Source organism: Chiloscyllium punctatum, chromosome 1 (assembly GCF_047496795.1).
Source record: "Chiloscyllium punctatum isolate Juve2018m chromosome 1, sChiPun1.3, whole genome shotgun sequence".
In the NCBI taxonomy this organism is placed as follows: Eukaryota; Metazoa; Chordata; class Chondrichthyes; order Orectolobiformes; family Hemiscylliidae; genus Chiloscyllium; species Chiloscyllium punctatum.
In genome coordinates this window covers 25,197,463-25,224,836 of record NC_092739.1, presented here as the reverse complement: position 1 = coordinate 25,224,836, position 27,374 = coordinate 25,197,463, and the positions used below count along the sequence as shown (strand labels likewise).

The 27,374-nt window shown below is 40.6% G+C and overlaps 1 protein-coding gene across 1 annotated transcript in view; it reads left to right on the top strand.

The window, feature by feature from the left end:
- The window catches only part of cfi (complement factor I), a 75,407-nt gene that overhangs the window by 33,714 nt on the left and 14,319 nt on the right, over positions 1-27,374 (top strand). Inside the window, exons 12-15 of the mRNA XM_072580632.1 lie at positions 7,204-7,233; positions 11,679-11,797; positions 19,867-19,970; positions 26,164-26,447. Coding sequence (XP_072436733.1) covers positions 7,204-7,233; positions 11,679-11,797; positions 19,867-19,970; positions 26,164-26,447 — 537 coding nt within the window. The remainder of the gene's footprint in view (positions 1-7,203; positions 7,234-11,678; positions 11,798-19,866; positions 19,971-26,163; positions 26,448-27,374) is intronic.

Genomic DNA, 27,374 nt, shown 5'->3' with positions numbered 1-27,374 from the left:
TCCCCTGAACAGATGTGTCAACAGAACTGAGTATGCCACTAGTTTTTGGAACTCATCCAAACATTCATAATGGTCACAATTATCAAAACATTATTGCAACTGCAAAAGCCTGGAATTGAAGGAACTGGTGCATCTCCATTTCCAACCAGAAGTTGTGATCTGTGCTGTAACCATTTATTATACATTTTGAATGTACATCTTAATATAGATTTGTGTCCTTTATTGGTCCATTGCTTCTCTTTGGTCTCTAATTCATGTGTTTGGCTGTGCGTACTGAGATAGAAATTTATCGTTAATGCAAGTGAAGAATGGGTGGTGTTACATTGGTCACATGATATTGAATTCTATTAATGAAATATTGGATAGGGTGTATAATAGACAACTGATGCAATACCTACGTCTATATTTACCATCTGACCATCTACTGATGTACTTTTAGTCTCATCAGATACTGTATTCCAAATGATTACCTGCTCACTCTTTCCGTTAAATTGGTTCTTAATTAACATTAATTTTCAAGACTCTTCATCCCTACCTGGATTAAGCAACCCATTTCTTTAGTGTAAACCTTTTCCTTTTGAAAATATCTCATTACATTGTTTACATTGTTGATTTTATAACTTGATGCCAACTATTTGTTTATTATCTGAATTCCTTTCTGCTTACTGCTCCTGATCCAAACACTAGGAGTCTAACAGAGAATATTATTAATAACTCAGGAAGAAGAAGGAGGAAGAATTCCATTGATAGGATCAGTATATTAGTAAGACAGGATCTCAGATTGAAAGGAGAATGTGTGCAATCTGTTGGAGTGCAATAAGAAAGAGCAAGTGGCCACAGACATTAGTTGGATTTATTTATAGACCACCAAATAGTCATGGTTGTGTGGGGCATTGTATTAATCAGAACATGAAAGAAGCACATAGCATGCATAATGCAGTGATCATGGGTAACTTTAATCCGCATATAAACTGGGTCAACCAACTGAGCATCAAAGCTGCAGAGAATAAGTTTCTGGTATGTCTTAACGATGGTTTTCTGGAACAACAGTTTGAAGAGTTGACTGGAGGGCAGACTATTTTAGATCTGGCATTACTTCATGAAAAGGGGCTAATTAATAACCTTGTTGTAAAAGAATCTTTAGGATGAATAGAAAGTAATGGTAGAGCCACCATAAACTTAGAACCATTGGGCTGTTCATTCATTAAAGAGACACGATGGGTGGTGGCCTAACCTGAGGCTCACCACACCTCAGGGGAGGGGAAATGTAGAGAAGGAGATTCCTTCTCAACCAATATGGGAATTGAACCTGCCACATCTGCCAGCTTATGGGCAAAATCACAACCTGCAACAAAGTGTGCACTTACAAATCCTGTGTTTGCTTTTGGAGACTCATTCGGTGTAATGTTAACAGATTGTGTGGAGAGTACTACTGGAAAAGCACAGCAGGTAAGGCAGCATCCAAGGACCAGAAAAATCGACATTTCCAACAAAAGCCCTTCATCAGGAATCCCTGATGAGGGAAATTTGCCCGAAGCGTTGATTTTCCTGCTCCTTGGATGCTGCCTGACTTGCTGTGCTTTTCCAGCACTACTCTAACCTTGACTCTAATCTCCAGCATCTGCAGAACCCACTTTTGCCTGGATTGTATGGAGACCAAAACTGTGCACAGTATTCTAGGTGTGGTCTCACCAAGCCTCTGTGTGACTGGGCTAGGACATCCCTACTTCTGGACTTAAATCCTCTTGCATTGGATACCCAGATCCCTTCGTACATCATCACCTCCCAATATATCATAATTTAAATAATAATCTTCCTTTCGGGTTTTCACACTAAAGTGTAAAAGTTCATATTGAACCATATTGTACAGAATTTCCAATATGTTTCCCCACTTACACAACTTTTCAAGATCATCTTGAAGCCTCCCTGCCTTCTCACAGCTCACAATCTCATCTCATTTTACATTATTAACAAATTTTGAAATATAACATTTGGTTTCCTCATCCATGTCATTGATGTATATTGTGAGTAACTGGAGCTCAAGCACGGATCTTACAATATGACACTAGTCACTGGCTGTCACTCAGCAAAAGACCCATTTATTCCCACTGTCTGTGTTTTCCTGTATAATTGCACAACAAACCTAATACTCTGGAAGGGACAACATACTTCTCAACAGCACATATGCATACCACAGCTTACAAATGAAAGCTTCTGGAAATCCAGTGTCAACATATTTTATATTGACAAAAGCAATGTATCTCTGAGTCATAGAGTCATTTAGCATGACAATACTCTTTAGTCCAGAAGAATAGAGTTGAGAATATCAGCCATGATTAAAAGGTGGAGCACTCTCAGTGGGTTACATAGTATAACTCCGCCACATCTCTTATGGTCTTCTGATAGACTAAGACTGTTTTCCTTAGATCATAGGAGATTGAGAGGGGACATGATTGGGATGTATAAGATTATGAGGGGCACAGATAGGGTAGAGAGGAAGAATTTTTTTCTTGATGGAAGGGTGTAGATTTATGATAAGGAGCAGAAGGTTTAGAGGAGACGTGAGGATAAACTTTTTCATCCAGAGGATGGTGAGAATCTGATAATTGTTCCAATGAAGCTGCAGAAACCCTCATGGTATTTAAGAAGTATTTAGACGTGCACAAGGTACAAGATGTGCCAATGTATACAAGGCTATGTGTCAACTGCTGGAAAATGGGATTAGAATAGTTGGGTGGTTGTTTTAGACTGACACAGACTTGATGGGCCAAAGAGTCTTTTTCTGTGCTGTAGATCTCTATGCTTGAATAAATACTTTAGTATGACTATAAATAACATCTTCTAAAAAGGAGCTGACTGTTTAACCAAGTACTGAAATTGGAGCCAGTTCCCTGGGAGATCCACTGCAGATTTTGATAGTAGGATAAGGAAATGATGCATTACTTGGATAGGCGATTCTGGAAAGGGTAGAGAAAGAAAAGAGGTCCAGGGCTAATATACAGAAAGGTTGTGACAAAAGATGGGAAGGTGACAAAAAAAAACAAACGTCAGGTTCTTTTGTGAAATGGTGCACCTGAAAAATAGAGAGTTATATAAATTTTAACTATGGTTAGACCATATTTGGATTACTGTACACAGTTAGTCATAGTCATAGAATTATACAGCATGTAAACAGATCATTCAGTCCAACTAGTCCATGATGATCATAATCCCAAACTAAATTAATCCCACAATCATGTGCTTGGCCCATATCTCTCTGAATGTTTCTTTTCATGTACTTATCCAAATGTCTTTTAAAGGTTGTAAATATATTCACATCCACTACTTACTTCCTCTGGCAGTTCATCCCACATACTAACCACTCTCTGTGTAAAACAAGTTGCCCCTCATGACCTTTTAAAATCTTTCTCCTCTCACATTAACAGTATACCACCTACTCTTGAAATCCCCATTCTAGAGAAAAGACACTTGCCATTCACCCTCTTGATCTTATAAACCTTTATAAGGTTACCTCTCAATCTCTAATGCTCCAGTGAAAAAAGTCCCAACCTCTCTAGCCTCTACTTATATCGCAAACCCTCCATTTTCGGCAAAATTCTGGTATGTCTCTTCTGATCGCTCTCCAGTTTAAGAATATCCTTCCTATAATAGGGAGACCAGAGCTGGACACATTACTTCAGAAGAGGCCTCACCAACATCTTGTACAATCTCAACATAATGTCCCAATTTCTATACTCAAATGTCCAAGCAATGAAGGTAAACATGCTAAACAACATCTTAACCACACTATCTATGTGTGATGCAAATGTCAAAGAATTATGTACATGAACCCCTCCGTCTCTCTGTTCTACAATACTACCTTTAATTGTATCCAAATTTTTGTATACCAAAATGCAATACCTTGCAATTATCCAATTTAAACTCCATCTACCACTCTTCAGCCCATTGACCCAAATGATCAAGATCTCTTTGTAATCTTAGATAACTTACTTCATTGTCCATTATACCATCAACCTTTATGTCATTTGCAAACATGCTAACCATGCTTTCTATATTCTCATCTAAATAATTTATATAAATTAGAAACAAAAATGGATCCAGCACCGATCCCTGTAGAAAACCGCTGGTCAAAGGCCTCCAGTCTGAAAAACAACCCTCCATCATCACTCTGTCTCCTGACATTAAGCCAATTTTGTATCCAATTGGCAAGCTCATCCTGAATCCATGAGATCCAACTTTATTAATTAGTCTACCATGTTACTTCCTCAAAAAACTCAATCAAGTTTGTGAGACACAATTTCCCTCGCACAAAACTATGTTGACTTTTGTGAACATAAAACAGTACAGGCCCTTCAGCCCATGATGCTGTGCCGAACATTTGGGCTCCAAACCAACCAAAATATGAAATGAATAAGAAAAAAAGCATCAATTCAGAACATTTTGCAGAGCCTAGACACTCAACGAAACATAAGATATTTTGGTTTTGAAACAAACTTTGTAAACCACAAAATAATATCTGCACCACTAACAGTTTTCTGCAATCCTTCAATAGTAAACGGATTTATTGTGCCTGTACTCAATCATTCTCTGCCTCTCCAAATGTATATAAATCCTATCTTTCAGAATCACTTCCAACAAAATGATCTGGTCTTTATATTATGTTAAGGGTACAAAATCATATAAAGAGAAGATGCAAAAAAAAAATTCAAAACTGGAAGAATATATTTTTCAAGACAAACTGAAGAAACCAGGGTGCTCTCCTTCTAAAAGAGAAGGCCGAGACATGACTTGATAGGGGTTATTAAAATGACAAAATAATTAGACAAGGTAGGTGTAGAGAAAATGTTACTACTTAAATGGCAATCTAAAACTAAAGGTCAGAAATAGAAGAAACTTACTTATGAACCTAATAGCAAACTCGGGTGCAATTTCTTTATGCAAATTAGGATGTAAAATGCAACTACAATAAGGCAAATATTGTAAATGTATTTAATGGGAAAGAAGGGAAACAGAAGTAATGAGTTAGATGAAATAGAGTAGAAAGAGTCATCCTTACAAGTCCATAAATGTCACTATAGGGCAATAGACAATAGACAATAGGTGCAGGAGTAGGCCATTCTGCCCTTCAAGCCTGCACCACCATTCATTATGATCATGGCTGATCATCCTCAATCAGTATCCTGTTCCTGCCTTATCTCCACTATCGTTGAGAGCTCTGTTCAACTCTTTCTTAAACGAATCCAGAGACTGGCCTCCACTGCCTTCTGGGGCAGAGCATTCCACACACCCACCACTCTCTGGGTGAAGAAGTTTCTCCTCATCTCTGTCCTAAATGGCCTACCCCTTATTTTTAAGCTGTGTCCTCTGGTTCGGGACTCACCCATCAGCAGAAACATGTTTCCTGCCTCCAGAGTGTCCAATCCTATAATAATCTTATACGTCTCAATCAGATCCCCTCTCAATCTTCTAAACTCAAGGGTATACAAGCCCAGTCGCTCCAGTCTTTCAACATAAGATATTCTTAGGAATTGGCCTCGTGAAATCTATGCTGCACTCCCTCAATAGCCAAAATGTCTTTCCTCAAATTTGGAGACCAGAAATGCACACAATACTCCAGGTGTGGTCTCACCAGGGCCCTGTACAGCTGCAGAAGAACCTCTTTGATTCTATACTCAGTCCTTCTTATTATGAAGGCCAGCATGCTATTAGCCTTCTTCACTACCTGCTGTACCTGCATGCTTGCCTTCATTGACTGGTGTATAAGAACACCCAGATGTCTTTGTACTGCCCTTTACCTAACTTGACTCCATTTAGGTAGTAATATGCCTTCCTGTTCTTGCCACCAAAGTGAATAACCGTACATTTATTAACATTAAACTGCATCTGCCATGCATCTGTCCTCTCACCTAACCTGTCCAGGTCACCCTGTAATCTCCTAACATCCTCCCCACATTTCACCCTGCCACCCAGCTTTGTATCATCAGCAAATTTGCTAATGTTACTATTAATACCATCTTCTATATCATTAATATATATTGTAAAAAGCTGCGGTCCCAGCACTGATCCCTGCGGTACCCCACTGGTCACGGCCTGCCATTCCAAAAGGGAGCTGTTTATCACTACTCTTTGCTTCCTGTCAGCCAACCAATTTTCAATCCAAGTCAGTACTTTGCCCCCAATACCATGCACCCTAATCTTGCTCACTAACCTCCTATGTGGGACTTTATCAAAGGCTTTCTGAAAGTCCAGGTATACTACATCCACTGGATCTCCCTTGTCCATCTTCAGAGTTACATCCTCAAAAGATTCCAGAAGATTAGTCAAGCATGATTTCCCCTTCATAAATCCATGCTGACTCTGACCTATCCTGTTACTGCTATCCAGATGTGTCGTAATTTCATCCTTTATAATTGACTCCAGCATCTTTCCCACCACTGAGGTCAGACTAACTCATCTATAATTTCCTGCTTTCTCTCTCGCTCTTTCTTAAAAAGTGGTACAACATTAGCCACCGTCCAATCTGCAGGAACTTATCCTAAATCTATCGAACTTTGGAAAATAATCAGTTGGGCACTTTCAGGGAATGAAATTTGACACATTTGACACCAAAACCTGATTAAAGGAAATAGATTTTAAGGAACATACTAAAAGTGATGTCAAAGATAGAGAAGCTGAGAGGGTTAAGGAGATGGGACAATGGAAATCAATGACGTACGAGAAGCCAGACCTAGTGAGCACTGAATTATTGTTGCATTGTTCGGCTGAAGGATTTAAAGCAATATACTTCAATATGTATTCTAAGATGCACTGATGTTCCAATCAATGGATCTCTCTGAATCATCAATATTCTCTCAAAACATGAAGAATCACAAATATTTTAATAAGCATCTCAACACTTTCACTCATTCATGTTAATTTTACTTCTTTTGAAAATCAATAATGTTTCATACCATGGTATATTTGGATTCTTTCATTAATATAATCTCTTTTTATAGGGATCTCAACATATGAATTAATCAATTGGTCATGTACATACTTGAAAATTGCATTTGAACATTTCCATCTGTTTATAAATTAGCATTGTAGCCAATGTGTATTTATTTGTGTGCAGCTGTGGATCCCTGGATGATAGTGTTAATTATTTGACTGGAAATGGTTGTCATTATGATTAATATCTTTCAATGTGTCTTTGTTTTTATAAAGGAACAAATAAACCCAAAGATTATAATGAAGGTAAGTTAAGACTTGTTTTTTTGGAGAGAATGTTATTTTAGTTTTCTTCTGAAGTATTTTCAGCTTTGTTTGTCATTTATGATCTCTCACTTTGTCAAACACCTTGAGACTGAGACATCCAGGACTTTGATATTTTTCTTCTCATCCAAACAGATTGGTCTGAACCTTACTAAATTTTGGTAACATGTCAATTTGTTGAGTTTCATGAAAAAAGTTCTCTCTGTGAGGGTCTAGTGAATTTTCTTGTACAATCACTTCAATAATGAAGTACCCACCACACTCCTATGATGCCTCCAGACAGATCTCCATTGACTGCCTGGAGGGACCCAGTTGTAAAAAAGTTCAAAACAGGTTGGCAGTCACTGGGATAGGATGGCTATTTGCTCCTTCAGATCGCAGGTTCTATCCCAGCAGTTGACACAGATCAGTGACAGTGTCCTGCGACATCCTCAGTATCAATGCACCCCACTCACCTGGAGAAAACTGCATTGTGGATGAAAGATTCTGACCCTCCTGTACCTTGTGAAGAATCCTTCAACTGTGAGTGAGCATCATGATGCTCACATTGATTCTGTCGCCCAGCGGCTGGGGGGAGCTGCTGCTCCTGCGTTTGCTGGACCATCTGTTCCTCCTCCATTTCTGAGAGCCTTTGTTGCATCACAGCACACCTGCTGCTGTGCCTGGGCTCTTCAGTCTCACTGACACTGCCCCTCTAGGTGGGCAACAGAGGAAATAGAATAGGCTTCTTATTAATGTGGGCAATCAGTATTCACATCACTCACAAATGACAACTGAACATAGTCCTCTCTACTGTGGGACATGGAGCACTCCAACACAAAGTGACATAAAATGACTTATTTTGACATTGGACCTTATTTCGACAAGTGCTCTGTCAGTCATGTGGCAAATAGATAAATACAGTGTTAAGTGCTGCATGTGTAATAAACCCTTCTCCTCCTAGCATCCATCATCCTTGTAAGACATCTTGCATTGCACTTATAGTTCAGGTTGAAGGGGAATCACTTCTATGCCCCTGTGCACCTTACGAGGTCTTGCATTAGTTGATTGTATTGTGCCTCTTTTGGGGTCACTTTTGCTCCATACAGACATTGCTTTTCATATTGCAAGGACCAGTGACATAGTCAACATTACTTGTGACCAGTATTCACCCCCCACCCCCTGCCCAACAGTTGCACAGTGTGTGCAGTTCACATGTCTGATGATATGATTGTAAATAATGTGAACCAGCATTCTTCTCTCTGAAAGTACAGTGCTTGCTATGGAATGTCACTGGGAAATGGGACATTCTGGCCTCATTCTTGTTACAGTTGCTTATCTGACATGCTAAAGATGCAATTAGTGCACACAATATAATGGCCATGAAGCTTGAGGTTGTCACTCACATTCCCTTTGCTCTTGCTGTCCCCATGTCCCTGATAAATTTTAAACTCCCTCTATTTTCATGGAGCCCTTTACATTAGTATTAATGTTCCCACTTAACACCCAGAAGCCGTGGCTTTGGAAATTCCCATGCCCCTGTTGGCTCTATGCTCTTCCCATATTGAGGCCAGAGAACTGTGATCTGTCTGAACACCATGCTGTCTGGAGCTCCAGTCCCTTCCTATTCACTGAGGTCCACCCTGCTATCTATAATTGCCCCGTCACTATCACCATATCCGCAGCAACCCAATATACAATGAAGTTCATCCCTAGACTCAAGTTGCTCACTTTCCCTTGAACTCCCCAGACTGCTCCCAATAAGCCCGCTGAACGTTATTGAGCAAATCCGAGACTTGCCATGACCACCCCCCCTCCCCACCCCACCCAGAGACTGACTTGTCAGGAGTGACTAAGATTTACTCCCAGGACTGATGTCTTAACTACACATCAACTGAACTGCCTGTAACCCCCGGACTGTTTGAATTGATTTGCAGGACTAACCTGCAAGGACAGAAATCCCTGGTGTCTGGTAGCACCAGGTGCCTGACCAAACTCCTGCTGTATAATCAGATGAGCTCTTTGACTGACCGTAAACCCCTTCACCAGACTAAAGACTGCTGCTTCCCCTACCCCCCTCTCCATTTGGCTCTCACATGTGGTTTACAAGGCTTGAAATACAGCCTGTAAAATACAGCTAGCAAGGCCAGCTTTGTTACTCATTCCTACATGCCCTTGAACTGAGTGATTTTCTACAGCATCTCAAAGAACAGATTTTTTAAAGAATCAACCAAGTTGCTGTAGGCCTGAGATCACGTGTAAGTAAGAATGGCATCTTTCTTTCCTAAAGGGCATCAGTGAAATAGATGGAGTTTCTTGCTCACCATCACTGAAACCAGCCTAATAATCAGGACATATTAACTTGATTCAAATTCCACAAGCTGCTATGGTGGGATTTGAACCTGTGTCTGCAGTGCATTAAACTAGGTCTCTAGTCTAGTGGCATTTACCCAGCACACAATCTTCCCACAATTAATTGCTTTAGCTGCGTACTCTGCTGGCCAATGCTGTTGATCTGTCATTGAGCTAGAGCTGTGGCATACAGTAACTTGTGCACCCCGTTGACTCTTCAGTGATTCCCATGGGCAGAAGCTGCCTGCCTCTGCTTCTGCACTGAAATAGCAATGCAAGCAAGCTGTCAGCTAGTAAGTGCGCATTAAAGATCCTGCGCACTAAGAAAGCAATATGGGCCATAAAGAGGCTGCAAGCCAGTCCTGAAGTCAGGTAGTTCAATAGGAAAGCAATGTGAAGTAGGTGGGGGCTGAGAAGAATCTAAATGAGTGGTGGTGTGCGTGAATGCTAAGAGAGCAAGCTAAGTGCCATAAGATGCATCTGGTGTCCCCGTTTGCAAACCAAAACTGGTAGAAACATACAAGTCATATGTGACCCTAAACAAGGAGAGTGCGGATAAGTGGAGTTGAAATGCCCATCAGCCATGATTAAATGGCGGAGTGGATGCAATGGGCGGAATGGCCTTACTTCCACTCCTATGTATTATTGCTTTATGGTCTAAACTCCAAAGTGTCTAAGACTAAACTCTCAGTTGGACTGAAAGAAGGCATGGTGATATAGGGTGTCTGGTGGTTTGCCAATGCCAACTGGTGTGAACAAAGGAGGTAGCTGTGGAGCAGATAGGGATGGGGGTGTGAAGAAGCACTTGGTCAAAGGCCAAGATAAGCTGCATGTGCCAGATAACTGCTCTGATTAAAATGTGGGGAATTTATGCAGTCGAGTTTCTCAATGAAGGAACAGAGAATTAGAAGTGGCTATAAGGTAAAAGTTGGGGTTTTAATGTAAGGTCAAGGCATGGGAATAAAGTAGTTGTTGCTTGATGGCAAGGTTCTGATATTGCCATTTATGGTTTGATGCAAACACTTCTCTCAACATGAGAATCTGATTTTTTACATCTCAATGCATCGCTTCATCTTCTTCACCATTGCTCACCAGGGAGGAAAAATTCTGCTGCACAAAGTGCTTGGACTTAGCTTGATATTAAATGAGAAATAGATTGAGCTTCCCACAGTGGATAGGTGATGGCATTTACTTACTAGACCTCAGATAAAGAATGGTGACTTTTAGGTGGTATCAGAGAATGACTTGCACCTTTTCCACCATAGCACAAGCCTTAATTATTAGCAGAGAAGGGGCAAAATTGCAAAACAATAAGTGAATGAGAAACAATGGGTTTTACTCTAGTATGTCCAATTACCATCTTAGAAACCAATCGAGGTAATTTTCCTATTAACTGAATAAACAAAACATAACTGTAAATGAAATGTAAAATCAATTCAGTACTGCTGCAGTTCTTGAGAGTGAAACATAAACCCTGCTTGCAGTGATCTTTGGGCTTTGTTGATTAATAGAGACAAGAAAGGTTTGGTCCATAATTCAAGTTAATGTACAATCTCATGCCACGTCAATCTCACCAGTTCATATGCCCTGAGATTGTTTCTAGTATAATCTTCAATGGTTTTGTTCACTTCCAGCAGAGGGCCACTTGGGACAAAGCAGATAGACAGCCGCTGGGAGCTCACAATCTATTGGTCGAGATGAGCTAGAGACTGTGAGCAATTCTTGCCTGCATGAACCTTCCACTATGGAAAGTAAAAATGTGTATCTTGAAAAGCAAAGGAACTGATTTCCATTCTCCAGTAGCAGTATACAATGAAATCTTGTGGGCTACAGTTCATTTTCAATCATCAGATTTTTCCCATGGACTGATCAGCTTACAACAGGGATTAAATAAGGAACAGGGAAGATATAAGATATGCTGTTAATTTGGTACTACCATTAAATGCTGGTCAATGTCAAAGTTATCTCCATTGATTAGGGGACTTGTCTCCAATTTATTTCTGCCAGTGTTGAAAAACAATGGTCTATGTAAACTGGCTTGAACCTGGTGCATTACAAGGTTGATAAACACAGTGTGCATTTCACATTACCTTTAGAAAGAATACTGCTCAAGTCATCACTTACTAAAATATCTTGTGGGATTTCAAATGTTACCAGAGACACACACACCTCGAAGAGAACTAAAAGGCTTGTAGGAGGTGCAGAAGCTTTACAAGTAAGTTTATATTTCTTATTTAATGAAGTTTAACTGACTTTTTGCTTTTTAAGAACATGAGTATATTTTAACTCTGTACAATACTGTAAAACACTTGAGAATGGGTCCGTATCCTGATATTTCTCCCAATATTTCTTAGCATTGTCCTCCAGGCATCTCCTCTGCAACTAGTAGGACAAGAGTGTGGGGCTGGAAAAGCACAGCCAGTCAGGCAGCATCCAAGGAGCAGGAGAGTCAATGTTTCAAGCACCAGGTCTTCATCAGGAATTCCTGCTGTGCTTTTCTAGCACCAGACTCTTCAACTCTGATCTCCAGCATCTGCAGTCCTCACTTTCTCCATCCAGTAGGACAAGGATACTGAAGAGCTGAAAATGTGTTGCTGGAAAAGCGCAGCATCCAAGGAGCAGGAGAATCGACGTTTCGGGCATGAGCCCTTCTTCAGGAATATTGAGAGAGATATCAGGCTTCTGATCTCCAGCATCTGCAGTCCTCACTTTCTCAGGCTAAGACTACAAACTTGAAACTTCAATGATCCCACCAGAGCTAACAAGAGCTCTGTAGTTTGGAGTCTCATAGTTGTCACCTCTGTGCTTCCCTTCATTCTCTGTAATCACTGCACCACAATTAGAACATAGAACATAGAACATAGAACATAGAACAATACAGCACAGAACAGGCCCTTCGGCCCACGATGTTGTGCCGAACATCTATCCTAGATTAAGCACCCATCCATGTACCTATCCAAATGCCACTTAAAGGTCGCCAATGATTCTGACTCTACCACTCCCACGGGCAGCGCATTCCATGCCCCCACCACTCTCTGGGTAAAGAACCCACCCCTGACATCTCCCTTCACCTTCCACCCTTCACCTTAAATTTATGTCCCCTTGTAACACTCTGTTGTACCCGGGGAAAAAGTTTCTGACTGTCTACTCTATCTATTCCTCTGATCATCTTATAAACCTCTATCAAGTCACCCCTCATCCTTCGCCGTTCCAACGAGAAAAGGCCGAGAACTCTCAACCTATCCTCGTACGACCTGCTCTCCATTCCAGGCAACATCCTGGTAAATCTTCTCTGCACCCTCTCCAAAGCTTCCACATCTTTCCTAAAGTGAGGCGACCAGAACTGCACACAGTACTCCAAATGTGGCCTAACCAAAGTCCTGTACAATTAATCCATCTTCTTCACCTCACATTCTCACACTCACAACTGCTGCAACCCTTAATGTCCATTTGTTTGCTCAAGGGGACATGAGTTCAAATCCCAGCATGGCAGCTGGTGAAAATTGAATTCAACTAAAAAAAACAATCTCTGGAATACAAAACTAGTTTAATATTTTCAAATCAACACTGTTGTTAGAAAGAAGGCTTCATGTTGAGAATTACCAGACATGAGTGTATTGGTATTTGGGCTGAAAGAGACAGTACCACAAACGTCAGCTTGCTGAGGGGCATACTCATTTGCAGAGGCCCCAGTGATATCCTAGAACCAGGCCCTGAATATAAATCAAGAAAAATGAGCATATAATAAGTGTATTGGATGGAGAACATGTGTGCAGGTTTGCGAAAAGTGAGTGGGTATGTAAAAGAAACAAAATTGGAAGGGCATGGATTTAAAGCAATGCGCAAATAAAGCAAGGATGATGTATCCAAAGATATATTGGCTAGTTGGATTGGCTGTGCTAAAGTGTCTAGGCTAGGGGGTTAGCCATGGGAAATGCAGGGCGACAGGGTTAGGGTAGTGAATCATAGAACCCCTACAGTATGGAAACAAGCTCTTTGGCCCAGCAGATCCATACTGACCCTCTAAAGAGTATCCCACCCAGACCCATTCCCCTATTACTCTACGTTATCCCCCTAACCTACACATCCCTGAACACTATGGGCAATTTAGCATGGCCAATTCATCTAACCTGCATATCTTTGGATTGTGGGAGGAAACCCACGCAGACAAGGGGAGAAAGTACAATTCCACGCAGACAGTCATCCAAGGTTGGAATTGAACCCAGATCCCTGGTGCTGTGAGGCAGCAGTACTAAACACTGAGGTAGTGGGGATGTCCTTCAGAGGGTCAGTATGGACTTGATGGGCCAAAAGGCCTGCTTCCACAATGTAGGGATTCCCTGAATAGGAAGGGTTTAGTGGCATATATGCCAAATGCTGGCAAATGGGACCAGATCAGTTTAGGATATCTGGTCAACATGGACGAGTTTATCAAAGGGTCCGTTTCCATCCTGCGTGTCCCTATAACTCTATATAAGAAAAATCTTCTTCACACAGTGAGTTGTTTGGGTATGGAATACACCACTTGGAAATATGGTGGAGCAAATTCAATTGAGGTACTGAAGAGGACATTGGAGGTTTTTTGGATAGTAATGTTGGACAGTGAAATAGGGAAAAGACACGAGATTGGCTCTAGATAATAGAGTTGGTACAGGAACAATGGGCACAATGGAATCCTTCTGCACCGTCATTTCTCTGTGATTCTGTGAACGTCTTAAAGCCTGGTGGTGTCTCGTTCCACGATGTATTAAAAACATATAGAACCCATTCTGAACAACATTGACCAAGTGGGTAGTTAAAAAAATATGATAACATTGATCATTATCATGGAGAAGTGCAGATAATTTCCATATTTGTAGTAATTATTATTTTATGACATGGAGTAACCACCACCCACCCCTCCCCCATCCACTAATTTAAACCAGCAACACAGAAAAGATTCACCCCGTGCAGTAATCTGTTAAAATTTGAGGCCAAAAACCATCTCCAAAGTCACGATTTAAAGTACAAAAAAAAGTAAGAACTTTATTCTTTACGTCTAACAAAGAACAATTAATCAACAACTATTTACAACTCCTTTTTCTAACCTATCTTTTACTTCCCCCTCTACCATACTGGGCCAATAAAAACCCCAATTAAGATTTATCAAAAAATTCAAATTTCAAAACCAGCCAGTATCAAATCTTCTTTATATGTTCCTCTGTCTTCTTCTTCTTCTTTGGGTTTCTGTTTCACAGGTCATTGCTAGATAAAGGTATCTTTAAGGGAGCTATTCTCAGTCAATCTGCATATATTGGTGGTGTGGCAGTTCTCCAACCATTCAATTTGTTTAATTGAACCCCAAAGCATTGGATCATTTCATTGGTCCTAATATTGTCAAAATACCAAATTCAAACTTGATTGGAATTGGAGTTTGGGCTTGATATAAACTGATTGGCTGAATTTGAATTTGTTTTTTTCTGTCTCATAGCAACCCAGGTACTGTTAGCTGCTGGGTCAAATGTTACATTGTAAATTCTCCAGCACACATTGAGAGAGCTATTCTACAGGTAGCCTACATATGTTGGTGGCTTTGCAGCTCTCCTCTAACTGTTCAATTTGTTTAATTTTTATACCCCAAAGCATCAGATCATTTCACTGGTCTTAATATTGTCAAAATACCAAATTCAAACTTGATTAGAGTTTAGTATCTTGGGGCATGATTTAATTTCATTGGCCAAATTTGAATTTTCGTTTTGTCTCATGGCAATCCAGCTACTGCTAGCTGCTGGGTCAAATGTTACATTGTAAATTTTCCAGCACTCTGTATGCTTGCTAAGTCCTTCAACTCTCTTAAAGGTACAGTACACCTCTACACCTTCATAATAATTACCACAGAACTACAATCCAATGGACATTTGTCTGTCGGACCCAATATTGACAGCAGCATTTTAGAATGTTCTCTATACTTGTGCAGAACTGTAAGGTGATCTTAACTCTAGGGTAGAACAATTTGCTGTCCTCTATCACGAGGATGGTACACCAAATACCCATACAGATGGACCACACTTACCTCATTAGTTTTGGACAGTCGTTTGAGTCAGGCTGCCACAGCAAGCAGGAAGTTCCACAGCCTGCAACTAGTTCCCCAGCACTTAGCTGCTTAAGTTTACCTCCACAGCCATTGGAAATATCTTCACCCTTTATGGTACATTTTTGATATTACTATTTGGATATTGTGAAAAACAGAACTCACTCACAAATCAATCAGCCTGAAACAAAGCCTTGGAAACAAGAACAATTTATTACAGCCTTGCAAGGACCAGACGCTTCTGCAATCAAAAGCATGTTAGCTTTCTTATTCAGTTTACAAGTTGCGGAATCACGCCTCCCTTTTCCTATCCCGTCATAAGCCGATTACCTCACTTGTTAGTTATTTTCTTATCTGGCCATCCTGCTGTCCTTGTCTGCATTCTTTGTTCCTTGTTTGTTGCAGCTTGTTCTTTTATCTTTTTTCTCTTATCTTCTCTTATTTTCTCTTTATTGTGAAATGCCCCTGCTGCTTCTTTTTGTGGTCAACTACAACACTTTAAAGTTATTTCCTAGCTTAAAACTATTTTCTTTAAAAGACCCTCTATATTCATTAAAGTCTTAGCCTTAAGTATGCTATACGCTACATGCTACAAGAATTCTGCGACCATTTGTATAATGTTCCCCTTCCCTTCCCCCACTACACCCCCTCACCCATCTGCAAAAACAACATTTCTAATCTCCCACAGATATCGTTTCATATTTTGCGGCTAGTCAAACTTGAATTTTGGGCACCTGACCCAGAGGTAAGGGTACTACTACTGCATTAGAAGAGCCCTCCTCTCTTAGTATAACCATTGAGAAAATACTTAGCAGGATTTCTAAGATAACAAGCATTAACAAGAGCTATTAGTTCTTTTATTTAACTAATTTAATACCAATGTGCTGTTGGATGATCTTGTTTCTATTATGGATTTGACATTATTATTGAAGGAGGACAATGGTGCTGGAAAGAATTACAAGATTAGCAATGGGAAAAATGGTTAAGGTGAAGCACTCTTCCATGATATATTCTCCTGAGAACTGAGGCAATGAGGGACACTCTGGGTCAGTGCTGCTTCTAGGCAATGACCATTTTGACTTGTAGCATGCTTCCTGAATGCCTACTGGGTACCCTAATCCAATATGGCAGAGTTCTGTGCAAAGATAGGCTACCCACCATAGTTAATGCTAAAGTGCTGATTTTACATTTTGAACAAGCTCAGTGCTAATGCATATCTCGAGCAATGCCTTTGAACAGAAACTATACTCTGAAGAAGGGTCACTGGACCCAAAACGTTAACTCTGCATTCTCTCCACAGACGCTGCCAAATCTGCTGAGATTTTTCAGCAATTTATGTTTTTGTTTCTAGTTTCCAGCATCTGCAGTTCTTTTGGTTTTTCCTGTGATCAGCTCTTGTACTTTTCATAAGTTCACAAATGTGGTACAGTATTTTGACAGGGCTTATGTCTGGTGAATGAAATAGCTTATTCCATATTGTGGTGCTGTGCTGCTTTCACCCTAGTGTAAAAAAAAATTATGTTCACCTCACCAAAACCCTGTGGAAGAATCCTTAAGGATACCTGGGTCGACTCTCTATAATAGTTATTGGACAAATGACCGACATTAATTATTTGTAAAATGAGTGCATGTATTGAACTCTTATGGAAATTAGAAACCTTTATAAGGATAGATTTGACCACATGGGAGATAAACCTCATTAGTGAGGAATATTGCTTGGCTCACTCACTTGACTGCTAGCTACCTTGACTACATTTCTCAGCAATAATTTTTCAAAAGGCCAGGCATGCATATGATGGAGGAGATGACACAATTCAAACTGCAAGTCAAGATTCTCAGAATGCTATACATTTGTGGCAGAAAACATGTCAGGAATGTCAATTGTATCACCTCCAGAAAGTGCCACTGATTGTCAACATGTACACCCCACAAGGAATTCTGAAAGAAATGACTGCCCAGAGCAGGAAAGCCAACAAAGTAAATTATCTCCCTTTACTTATTGCCCACCTTGGATACAGTTATGCTTTCACCTACCAAAAGCAACAGTTGAAGAACCAGCCTATCACAATGGAGTTGTGTGCCTCAAACTCAGCACCATGCATAATGGCCAACTTTCTCTCCTAACAACCACTTACATGCAACACTCTAAACATTCTTGCTTTATTTTTAAAAGCTGGGACTAAGCGTTTATTGATTCATTCTCCCAAGTTTTTCAACTGCTGTTCACCTGGTTGATTGACCCCAGTTTATTCAATTTTGTTGCAGGACAAAATGATGCATAATGTCCAGGGGATCCTGAGAAGTCTTTTATTTCCTATGAGGAAAGTCATTGAACCGATGAGGAAGAGCTCAGGCCTGGTTGTTGGAAATGACAACTTCAGTGGCACATTGCCAGTTACCTGGCTAGTCACCGAATATCATTGCTGTAACCCAAGCATAGTAATGAGGCTCAATACAGCCTCAAATCTCCATTCTTCTCCACCAATTCACAGCTCACACTTTCCATCCCTGCAAATCCATCTGTGCAAGGGCAGTGGCTGGAAGGACAAAACTCAACAGCCTGCTTTGAATTATGCTAATGAAGAAGGCCAAAAGGAAAATGAAGTAAAAAGAGACAAAGGCAGTAAGTTGGACTCAATCATCCAGGAGTTCTCACTGACCTGTTCCATAAAAGCCTCCTCAAACACAATCCTAGCTTCAAGTTTTCTTACTTCAAAGACCCATTTTGGATACTCTTCCATAAAAGGAAGGACTGGATAGTGTTAAGCAGGTGATGTTTCACTGAGCACGAGGAAGACAAAGAAATCTGAATAGGTCATGATAATCCCCTTTCTGAACTTTTTCAAAATTGATTCTTGGGAAGTGAGTGGGCATTGCCAGCAAGGAATTTACGTAGTCCACGCATTGTTGGCCTACACTAGTTTAATATAATCTCCTGGATACCTCAAGGAGCAATAAAAAGGCAACAAGCATTTACATTGATGCAGGACTGGAGTCACATACAGGCCGGATTAACAGGTATCCTTCCCTAACTGATTTTGATCAACAAATGATGTTCCATCAATCGGCAAACTCACGATCATTTTTACTGACACCAGTGTTTTGATTTTCCATTTTATTAAAAACTATATGGAATTTGAACTTCAGAAGCAGAATTTGAGCACCAGCTTTCTGGATTACTAGCCTAGTGACAATGACTACTGCATAATTCATGGTGGAGGATGAGAAGAAGGCTGTCTATACTCTTCAAGAAGGGTGACCCAGAATATATCTATGCTCACTTAAAAGAGATAGTTTGAAAAAGGTCACAATTATGTACAGTTTCTGAGCTCAGACACCAAAACTCTTCTGACAGACATAATTCTGAAGTTCCCTACTATAACATCAGGAAAGCTTTGATTTCATTACACACCTCAGTTCATCAGCCCAGATAGTGACCAATCAATACCCCCACCTCCATGGAAACACAAGCTGTAGGTCAGGACAAGGGCCTCCAGACCCATACATCCTGCTGTAGTTCAGAGATATCAGGATCTGATTGTTTTCTTTAGGCCAGTAAGGACGTGAGTGCAGAGCCTAGTGGAACTTTGCCCTCTGGAGACCAGTTACCAGCCTGATACTGCCATTTCTAAGCATAGCAGCGTATGCCAGACACCTGTCTTCTTCCTCAGAGCAACCATACTACTGGGACATGGGAGGCACAATGCACTGCTCTCGGGAGCAAGTTGTAAAAATGCAGCGGCCAACAGGTTCCAGCTAGAAACAAGCTGCTATGCAATGAAGACAACATCATTCATATAATCATTTTAGTAGAGTACAAATAGCCATTGACCTTAATTTCCTTCATTTGAAAAAAATAGACCAAAGTGAAAGAAAGATACATTTAGCCACTCAGAGGAAACAGTCTTACAGAAAAATGACATGATCACTTTCTGTGCCTTCACTACCAACTCAAAAGGATTTATATAAGGTTTTCCACTGTCACTCAAGTGTATGATTTATAAAGTTCAAAGAGAAATTCATACTGTAATAATTGAAAGACTGGGAAATTTGCATGGAGATTCATTTTGTTTTGTTTGAAAATGATCCATTTTGTAGATATTGTCTTTTCTTTGAAACAGGTGAGTTTGAATAATGGGTATATTTTATATTGTTCTTTCTCGAAATGTACTGTTATTATTGTGAGGCAATTACGCTTTCTTTTCTTTCTAAAGGGACAATTTCCTTGGCAAATAGCAGTTTATGACAACACAAGGTTGAACTGTGGTGGAGTCTTCATTGGTGGTTGCTGGATTTTAACAGCTGCACATTGTTTAAGGTATTTGCTGACAATCGCTATCTCTTCATAAAATACAAGATGAGATAATCTAAGTAGGATCTAAGATTTACACTCTCAGCATTTTTTCAAAGTTCGTTAGACTCATTTCTTCTCATTGGGTGTAACCTTTGTGTAACATGCCATCCAAATTCAACATTAGATCTTTGCTTAGTACTGGTTACCTCTAATTATAAAACTGAATTTTTTTCAGCCTTCTTAATAGCTGTATTCAGTTGTCCCTCTGTCTAATGACAGCAGACTCTCCACGCCATTTCTAATCAGAAGGAAACCATCACTTATGCTCTGTCCTTGCTGGAGCAATCTGAAAGTTATTTCATTGTCCACATTCATCTAATAATCTTATGTCTCACTTTGTTTCAATTTTTTATCCAATTTTCCCTTAAACTGTACAATGATTCCTGTCTTTGATTGCCCTGTGATTGATTGAATAACCCTTTGTTAAAAAAACAAAATACTGTGTAAAATGTTTTGCTTCATTCCCTTGGTGATAATTCTGAAATTTTATCAACTATTCTCTGATTCCCCAACCAGGCATCATAGTTTTTCCTATTTACAGTGTTAAAACTTTTCACAATTTTAAAAACCTGTAGTGAATGTTCCCTCATTCTTCTCAACTTCAATTTTTAAAAAATCTGTGTGCACACACGGTGCGCATTGGGAGGGTTCTGCCCATTCTGCAGAACACCTGGGTGCAATGAGCTAATCTTACTTTCCTTTATTCTCAAACTGTTTAAGGACGGTCCAAGAAATGTTCCTAAAATAGGTACATATGCAACAGATCCAAAATTTTATATATTGACCAAGGACACACATAACATGTGACCAACATTCAATCAAATACATTTCAAGCATTTTTGGGCATGGTACCTAGTTCCAAAATAGCATTTTTTTTTCATCCATAGGGCGTCAGCATCACTGACTGGCCAGCATTTACTGCTCGTTCCTAGTTGTTCTTGAGAAGGTGGTGGTGAGCTGTCTTCTTGAACTGCTGTAGTCTATGTGCTGTAGGTTGACTCAGAATGCCCTTAGGAAGGGCATTCCAGGATTTTGAACCAATGACAGTGAAGGAATGGCAGTATATTTCAAAGTCAGGATGGTGAGTGGCTTGGAGGGGATCTTACAGGTGGTGGTGTTCCCATGTATATGGTGCCCTTGTCCTTCTAGATGGAAATGGTCACGGGTTTGGAAGGTACTGTTCAAGGATCCTTGGTGAATTTCTGCAGTGCGTATTGTAGACAATACATACTGTGACTTCTACATGTCAATGATAGAGGGAGTTGATATTTGTGGATACGGTTCCAATCAAGCAGGCTGCTTTGTCCTGGATGGTGTCAGGCTTCTTGAGTGTTATTAGAGATGCACCTATCAGGTAAGTGGGTGGTATTCCATCACACTCCTCACTTGTGTCTTTCAGATGGTGGTTAAGCTTTGGGGAGTTGGGAGATGAGTTACTTGTCACAGTATTCCTAGCTTCTGGCCTGCTGTTGTCACCATTGTGTTTATGTGGTGAGTCCAGTTGAGTTTCTGGTCAACAGTAACCAAGGATGTTGATAATGGGGGATTCAGACATGGTAATGCCATTGAACGACAAGGAGTATTGGTTTGAGTGTCTCTTACTGAAGATAGTCATTCTGTGGCTCTCCTTATCAAGGAGAAAGTGAGGACTGCAGATGCTGGAGATCAGAGCTGAAAATGTGTTGCTGGAAAAGCGCAGCAGGTCAGGCAGCATCCAAGGAGCAGGAGAATCGGCGTTTCGGGCACATCGATTCTCCTGCTCCTTGGATCCTGTCTGACCTGCTGCGCTTTTCCAGCAACACATTTTCAGCTCTGATCTCCAGCATCTGCAGTCCTCACTTTCTCCTAGAATTCCTTAAGAAAGGCTCATGCCCGAAACGTCGATTCTCCTGCTCCTTGGATGCTGCCTGACCTGTTGCTCCTTATCAACACAAGCCTGGATATTGTCCGCATTTGAACATAGATAGCTTCAGTAATAATGGAATCACAAATGGCACAGGACATTGTGCAATCATCAGCAAACATCCCCACTTCTGACTTTATGATGGAGGGTAGGTTGTTGATGAAGCAACTGAAGATGGTTAGGCCTAGGACAGTACCCCCAAAGAAATCCTGCAGAGATGTCCTGGAGCTGAGATGGCAGAACTGTAACAATCACAACCATCTTCTTGTGTACAAGGTATGACTCCATCCAGTGGAGAGTTTCCCATTGATACCCATTGATTTCAGTTTTGCTAGGGCTCCTCAATGCCACAGTTAGTTGAATGTGGCCTTGATATCAAGAGTTGTCACCCTCAACTCACCTCTGGAATTGAGCTCTTTTGTCCATATTTGAACCAAAACTGTAATGAGGTCAGCAGCTGAGTGGCCTTGGCAGAATCCAAGCTAGGCATCACTGAGCAGGTTATTGCTGAGCTGATTTTGTGTGATAGCTTGGGGCGGCACGGTGGCTCAGTGGTTAGTACTACTGTCTCACAACCACAGGGACCCAGGTTTGATTCTGCCTCGGAGACTGTCTGTGTGGAATTTGCACATTCTCCCTGTGTCTGCGTGGGTTTCCTCCAGGTACTCCAGTTTCCTCCCACAATGCAAAGATGTGCAGGTGAGGTGAATTGGCCATGCTAAATTGCCCATTAGGTGCATTAGTCAAGGGTCAAGGGTCTGTGTGGGTTGCTATTCGGAGGGTCAGTATGGACTTGTTGGGCCATACTGTAGGGAATCTAATCTAATCTAGCACTGTTAATAACACCTTCCATCTCTTTACTGATGATTGACAGTGAACTCATGGGGCAGTAACTGGCCATGTTGGATTTGTCCTGCCTTTTATATATAGGACATATCTGGGCAATTTTCCACATTGTCAGGTAGATACCAGTGTTAGAAACTGTACAGAAATGGCTTGACAAAGGGGAGTGGCAAGTTCTGGAGCACAAATCTTCAGTACTACTGTCAGAATGTTGCAAGTGCCCATGGCCTATGTCATTCCCAGTGCTTCCAGTAATTTCTTGATGTCATGTAGAGTGAATTGAATTGGCTGAAGACTGGTATTGGTAATGCTGGGGAACACTAGAGGAGGCTAAGATGGATCGTCCATTTGGTATTTCTGGCTGAAGATTGTTGCAAATGCTTCAGCTTTATCTTTTGCACTGATGTGCTGGGCTCCCCCATCATTGAGGATGGGGATATTTGTGAAGCTTCCTCCCTCAGTGAGTTGTTTAATTGTCCACCACCATTCACGACTGGATGTGGCATTATCAGAAAGCTTAGATCTGGTCTGTTGGTTGTGGTATCACTTAACTCTGTCTATCACTTGCTGCTTATGCTGTTTGACATGCAAATAGCCCTTTTTTGATGGCTTCACCAGGTTATCACCTCATCTTCAGGTATGCCTGGTGCTGCACTTGGTGTGCCCTCCTGCATTGTCCATTGAACCAGGGTTGAACCTCCGGCTTGACAATAATTGTTGACTGTGGGATATATGTGTGGGAGTACAATTCTGCTGCTGTTGATGGCTCACAGCACCTCAAAGTTGCCCAGTATTGATTTGCCAGATCTGTTCAAAGTCTGTTGCATTAGCATGGTGAAAGTGAAGGTGGGATTCCATCTCCACAAGGACTGATCTATATTTTTCTGTTTGGGAAATGAATATGAGTTCCAGTTATTAGGGTAATATAATTAAGGGCGGCACGGTGGCACAGTAGTTAGCACTGTTGCCTCACAGCGCCAGAGACCCGGGTTCAATTCCCGCCTCAGGCGACTCTCTGTGTGGAGTTTGCACATTCTCCCCGTGTCTGCGTGGGTTTCCTCCGGGTGCTCCAGTTTCCTCCCACAATCCAAAAAAAAATGTGCAGGTTAGGTGAATTGGCCATGCTAAATTGCCCGTAGTGCTAGGTGAAGGGGTAAATGTTGGGGAATGGGTCTGGGTGGGTTGCGCTTCGGCGGGTCGGTGTGGACTTGTTGGGCCAAATGGCCTGTTTCAACGCTGTAAGTAATCTAATCTAATCTAATTCTGTAGTGCAAACCCAGTACGCATGCTTTCCTCTGCTCTGTTTTCCACAATCTCAAATCTTCGACTCCTTCTGTAATAATATAAACTTTACAACTTTAATGGATTGAAAGAATCAGCAATAACTCTTTCCAGAATAAACTGTTTCTCAAGATGAAAAGGGCAAGGGAAAACTGTTAAAAGGATTAAAAGCAACATGTGAATTTACCATTGTTGGAAAGAAACAACATAAACAATCTGTTTCCTGAGAAACAGGAGATAACAACTGCATGGTAGCTTGCGTCATGACAAATGGGCAATTAAATCTGTGTTCAGAATGAAGGTTCTGAAGTAAAGGAAGAGCTGTGTTTTTTAACAGACAGCTAACCCCGAATGTAACAAGGAACAGGGGGCCTACTTCTGGTAAGAAGGAAAGCTACTGACGAGAGGTCTCCAGGAAAGTACTCAATGTTAGGGATGAAAGAATCTATTGAATCATTAATAATATCACACCACAAACTTGGAAGAGAGAAAACTGTATAAGAATCCAACAACAGAACAATTCAAGAACAGAACTTCGAAAAACAACACTACTCAAGGATTGAACCCTGGACATTCAGAGAGAGACACTATCAGCAGAATCCTGACTAGATTCCAATATTAATCAGGTAATAGCCTAGTTGGGTTGTGAGGTTTAACTTGCTTACTTGAGGGGTCTTATTTTGGTTGCTACATGCAATAACGTTGAAATCATTGTTTCAGTACTTGATTGCCTGTGAGATTTCTGAATAAGCAGCCAAATTAAAGGTAACTTGTGGTGAGTTCACCCACAACACCTCCCTCCTGCATAAATCAACAATGGCTTCAAAATGAAAAGTTAATTCCTAATATCTGAGAACCAGTACTTATTCCAAGTCTTCTGATGTAAAGGATTTGCTTTTTAACATAAGGCAGTAAGAATTCAGAAATAGTAATTTACCCAGAGAAACTGGATGGAATTTATTGACACTCTTGTCTGTGGCAGGTTTGCAATGTGGGAAATGGAGGGTGGTATTTAATCAGGCTGCAAGGTATGGGAGGGGAACCACCTTTGCTTGGTTAATTCCAGGGTGGGAAGTCTCATGGATAACCTTAGATGTTAATTGAAGTCCTTAAGTGTGTTATTAAGGGCCTCATCCCACCACTGCAGGTATCCAACCAGTGGCCAACAGAAGAGCTGCAATTCAGGAAACCAAAACAGCAAACTACGTGCTCCAGGGGAGAGAGTGGTGTTGGAGGGCTTATGTCAGGACTGGACACCCTGCATAGTGCCCATTGACATGTGCTGTCTTGTGCTTTTTTCTCAATGTCCCAAAGATCTAGTCAGTGGTAGCCTTCCTGCAATCAACTGTGGTCTGGGTCCTGCTGTGCCTCCGGCCTCTGTTGGTAACATTACCAATACCTTCCACTATTCCCACTTGTGTTGAATCGCAGTAGAGAGTTGTCAGGATATGAAATCCCTGGGAAGACCCACTGTTGGCCAAACTCTGGAAGGCCTTCACCAACAGAGGTGTCTGGTTTTTCCAACTAGCAGGCAAGACCCCATTGTCAATATTAAAATCCACACTTTGTCTTTTGAAATACTCCAAGCCCCATATATTATCATTCCAAATAAAAAAAAATTATTAATTGTTCTACTACTAATTTGGGTGTCTGCAATTTTCTCCAAACAGTTATGCATGCTATAGTTTTCCAGCATTGATACAGTTGATTGATTTATTAGTTGCCTGAGAAACAAACCTGCTCCTTATGGGACTATGGGGTGAAATATGTTTGTTTTGCACCAGCTGCACTAAGCAGACTATGCCAACTCCCCAGGGGAAGACACCACCACAGGAGGTTACGTGTTTGACGTACACAGCATGTTTCATTGATATCTTTGAAGAATGGCAAAAGGGCAGAACAGGCAGAAACTAGAGGCTGTCTGTCTGGCCCAAGAAACCAACATAAATCTCACTAAGTGAACAGAGTTCTCTCCATGTAATTTTCCATACAGTTTGTCAATAAAATGTAAGCTGTGCCACAAATATCATTTACATTTTCATAATTTACATTGCTGCTAGAATATCTGAAAAAAAAATGGAAATACATTGCAGAAATTATTTTTATTAATTTCTTTTGTCCTTATTCCAGGCTCTACCACATGTCTGACTATGTGGTTAGAATTGCAAAGCACAATAAAAGAGATATTGCAGATAATGAAGAAATCTTACCAGTTGAAAAAATCATTATCCATCATGACTACAATGCTAAAACGTATCAAAATGATATTGCCTTGATAAAAGTGAAGCACGTTTTTTTAGACAAGGAATGTGTTCCACTGAGTCATGATGTCCAACCTGTCTGTGTCCCCTGGTCTGAGTATCTATTCAGACCCAAGAAAACTTGTATAATATCTGGTTGGGGTCAGGCACGAGGTAAGCTTATCAATAGAGAGTTACATGATAAGAATATTCTGTCTCTGTAAAGATTTTACTTTTAAAGTTAACATTGTAATAGTGCAATGTCTTTAAACTAGGATCTAAATTTCGTGTTCCAACAAAAAGTAACTCACTCACATTTTTGAAGTTCTAGTCGAGAAATTTATTTTCTCTCAATTCTTCTGCTTTCCCTTATGTATTTTTGGAAAATGGTGCCCTCTTTCCAACCCTAGCAGTAATTATCCTCCGACATATCTCAAAACATGCATCAATGAAACACGGAGTGTCCGGAGAGCTGTGGGTTACCATAGCTCTAATGCTCCACATTGCAGGTGAAAGTTTTGATGCTGCTTAATTTACAAACAAGTGTGAAAAATTGAAGCTTTTCAGGCCATTTTGTCAGTGTAGAGTAAGATTGTTCGTTGTATTTAAAAGCCCAAAGCTCAGAAGAAAAAAATATTATGTCAGAGCTGGATTTATGATTTTTGTTAATCATGGATTCTTTGTACCTCTTCCCATTGTGTCCTTTTATCATTTCTGCCATTTGCCTTTATGTTAAGCCACCCAGCATGCACTTTCTAATATAACAGTATGGAAACACGTATATATAAATACACATAAGACACATGCTAATCAGCACACGTATCTGCTGTATGCATACATGCACATGTGCACATACACCAAACCTATAAGCACTCACATCCATTCTAGCACATATCTTTCTAACATATATATCCACTTTCTAACGAATGGAAACACACACACAGCCTTCATGAATGAATCTCACACAGACAGAAAGTCTTTAAACTGGCATGATAATATCTTGTGCATTAGTTTCTACTTCTTTCTCCCCCAAACTAATGCAGCCCACAATCATGCATGTTAAGCTCCCACACGAAATGAAATCCAACTTACTTCCCATAT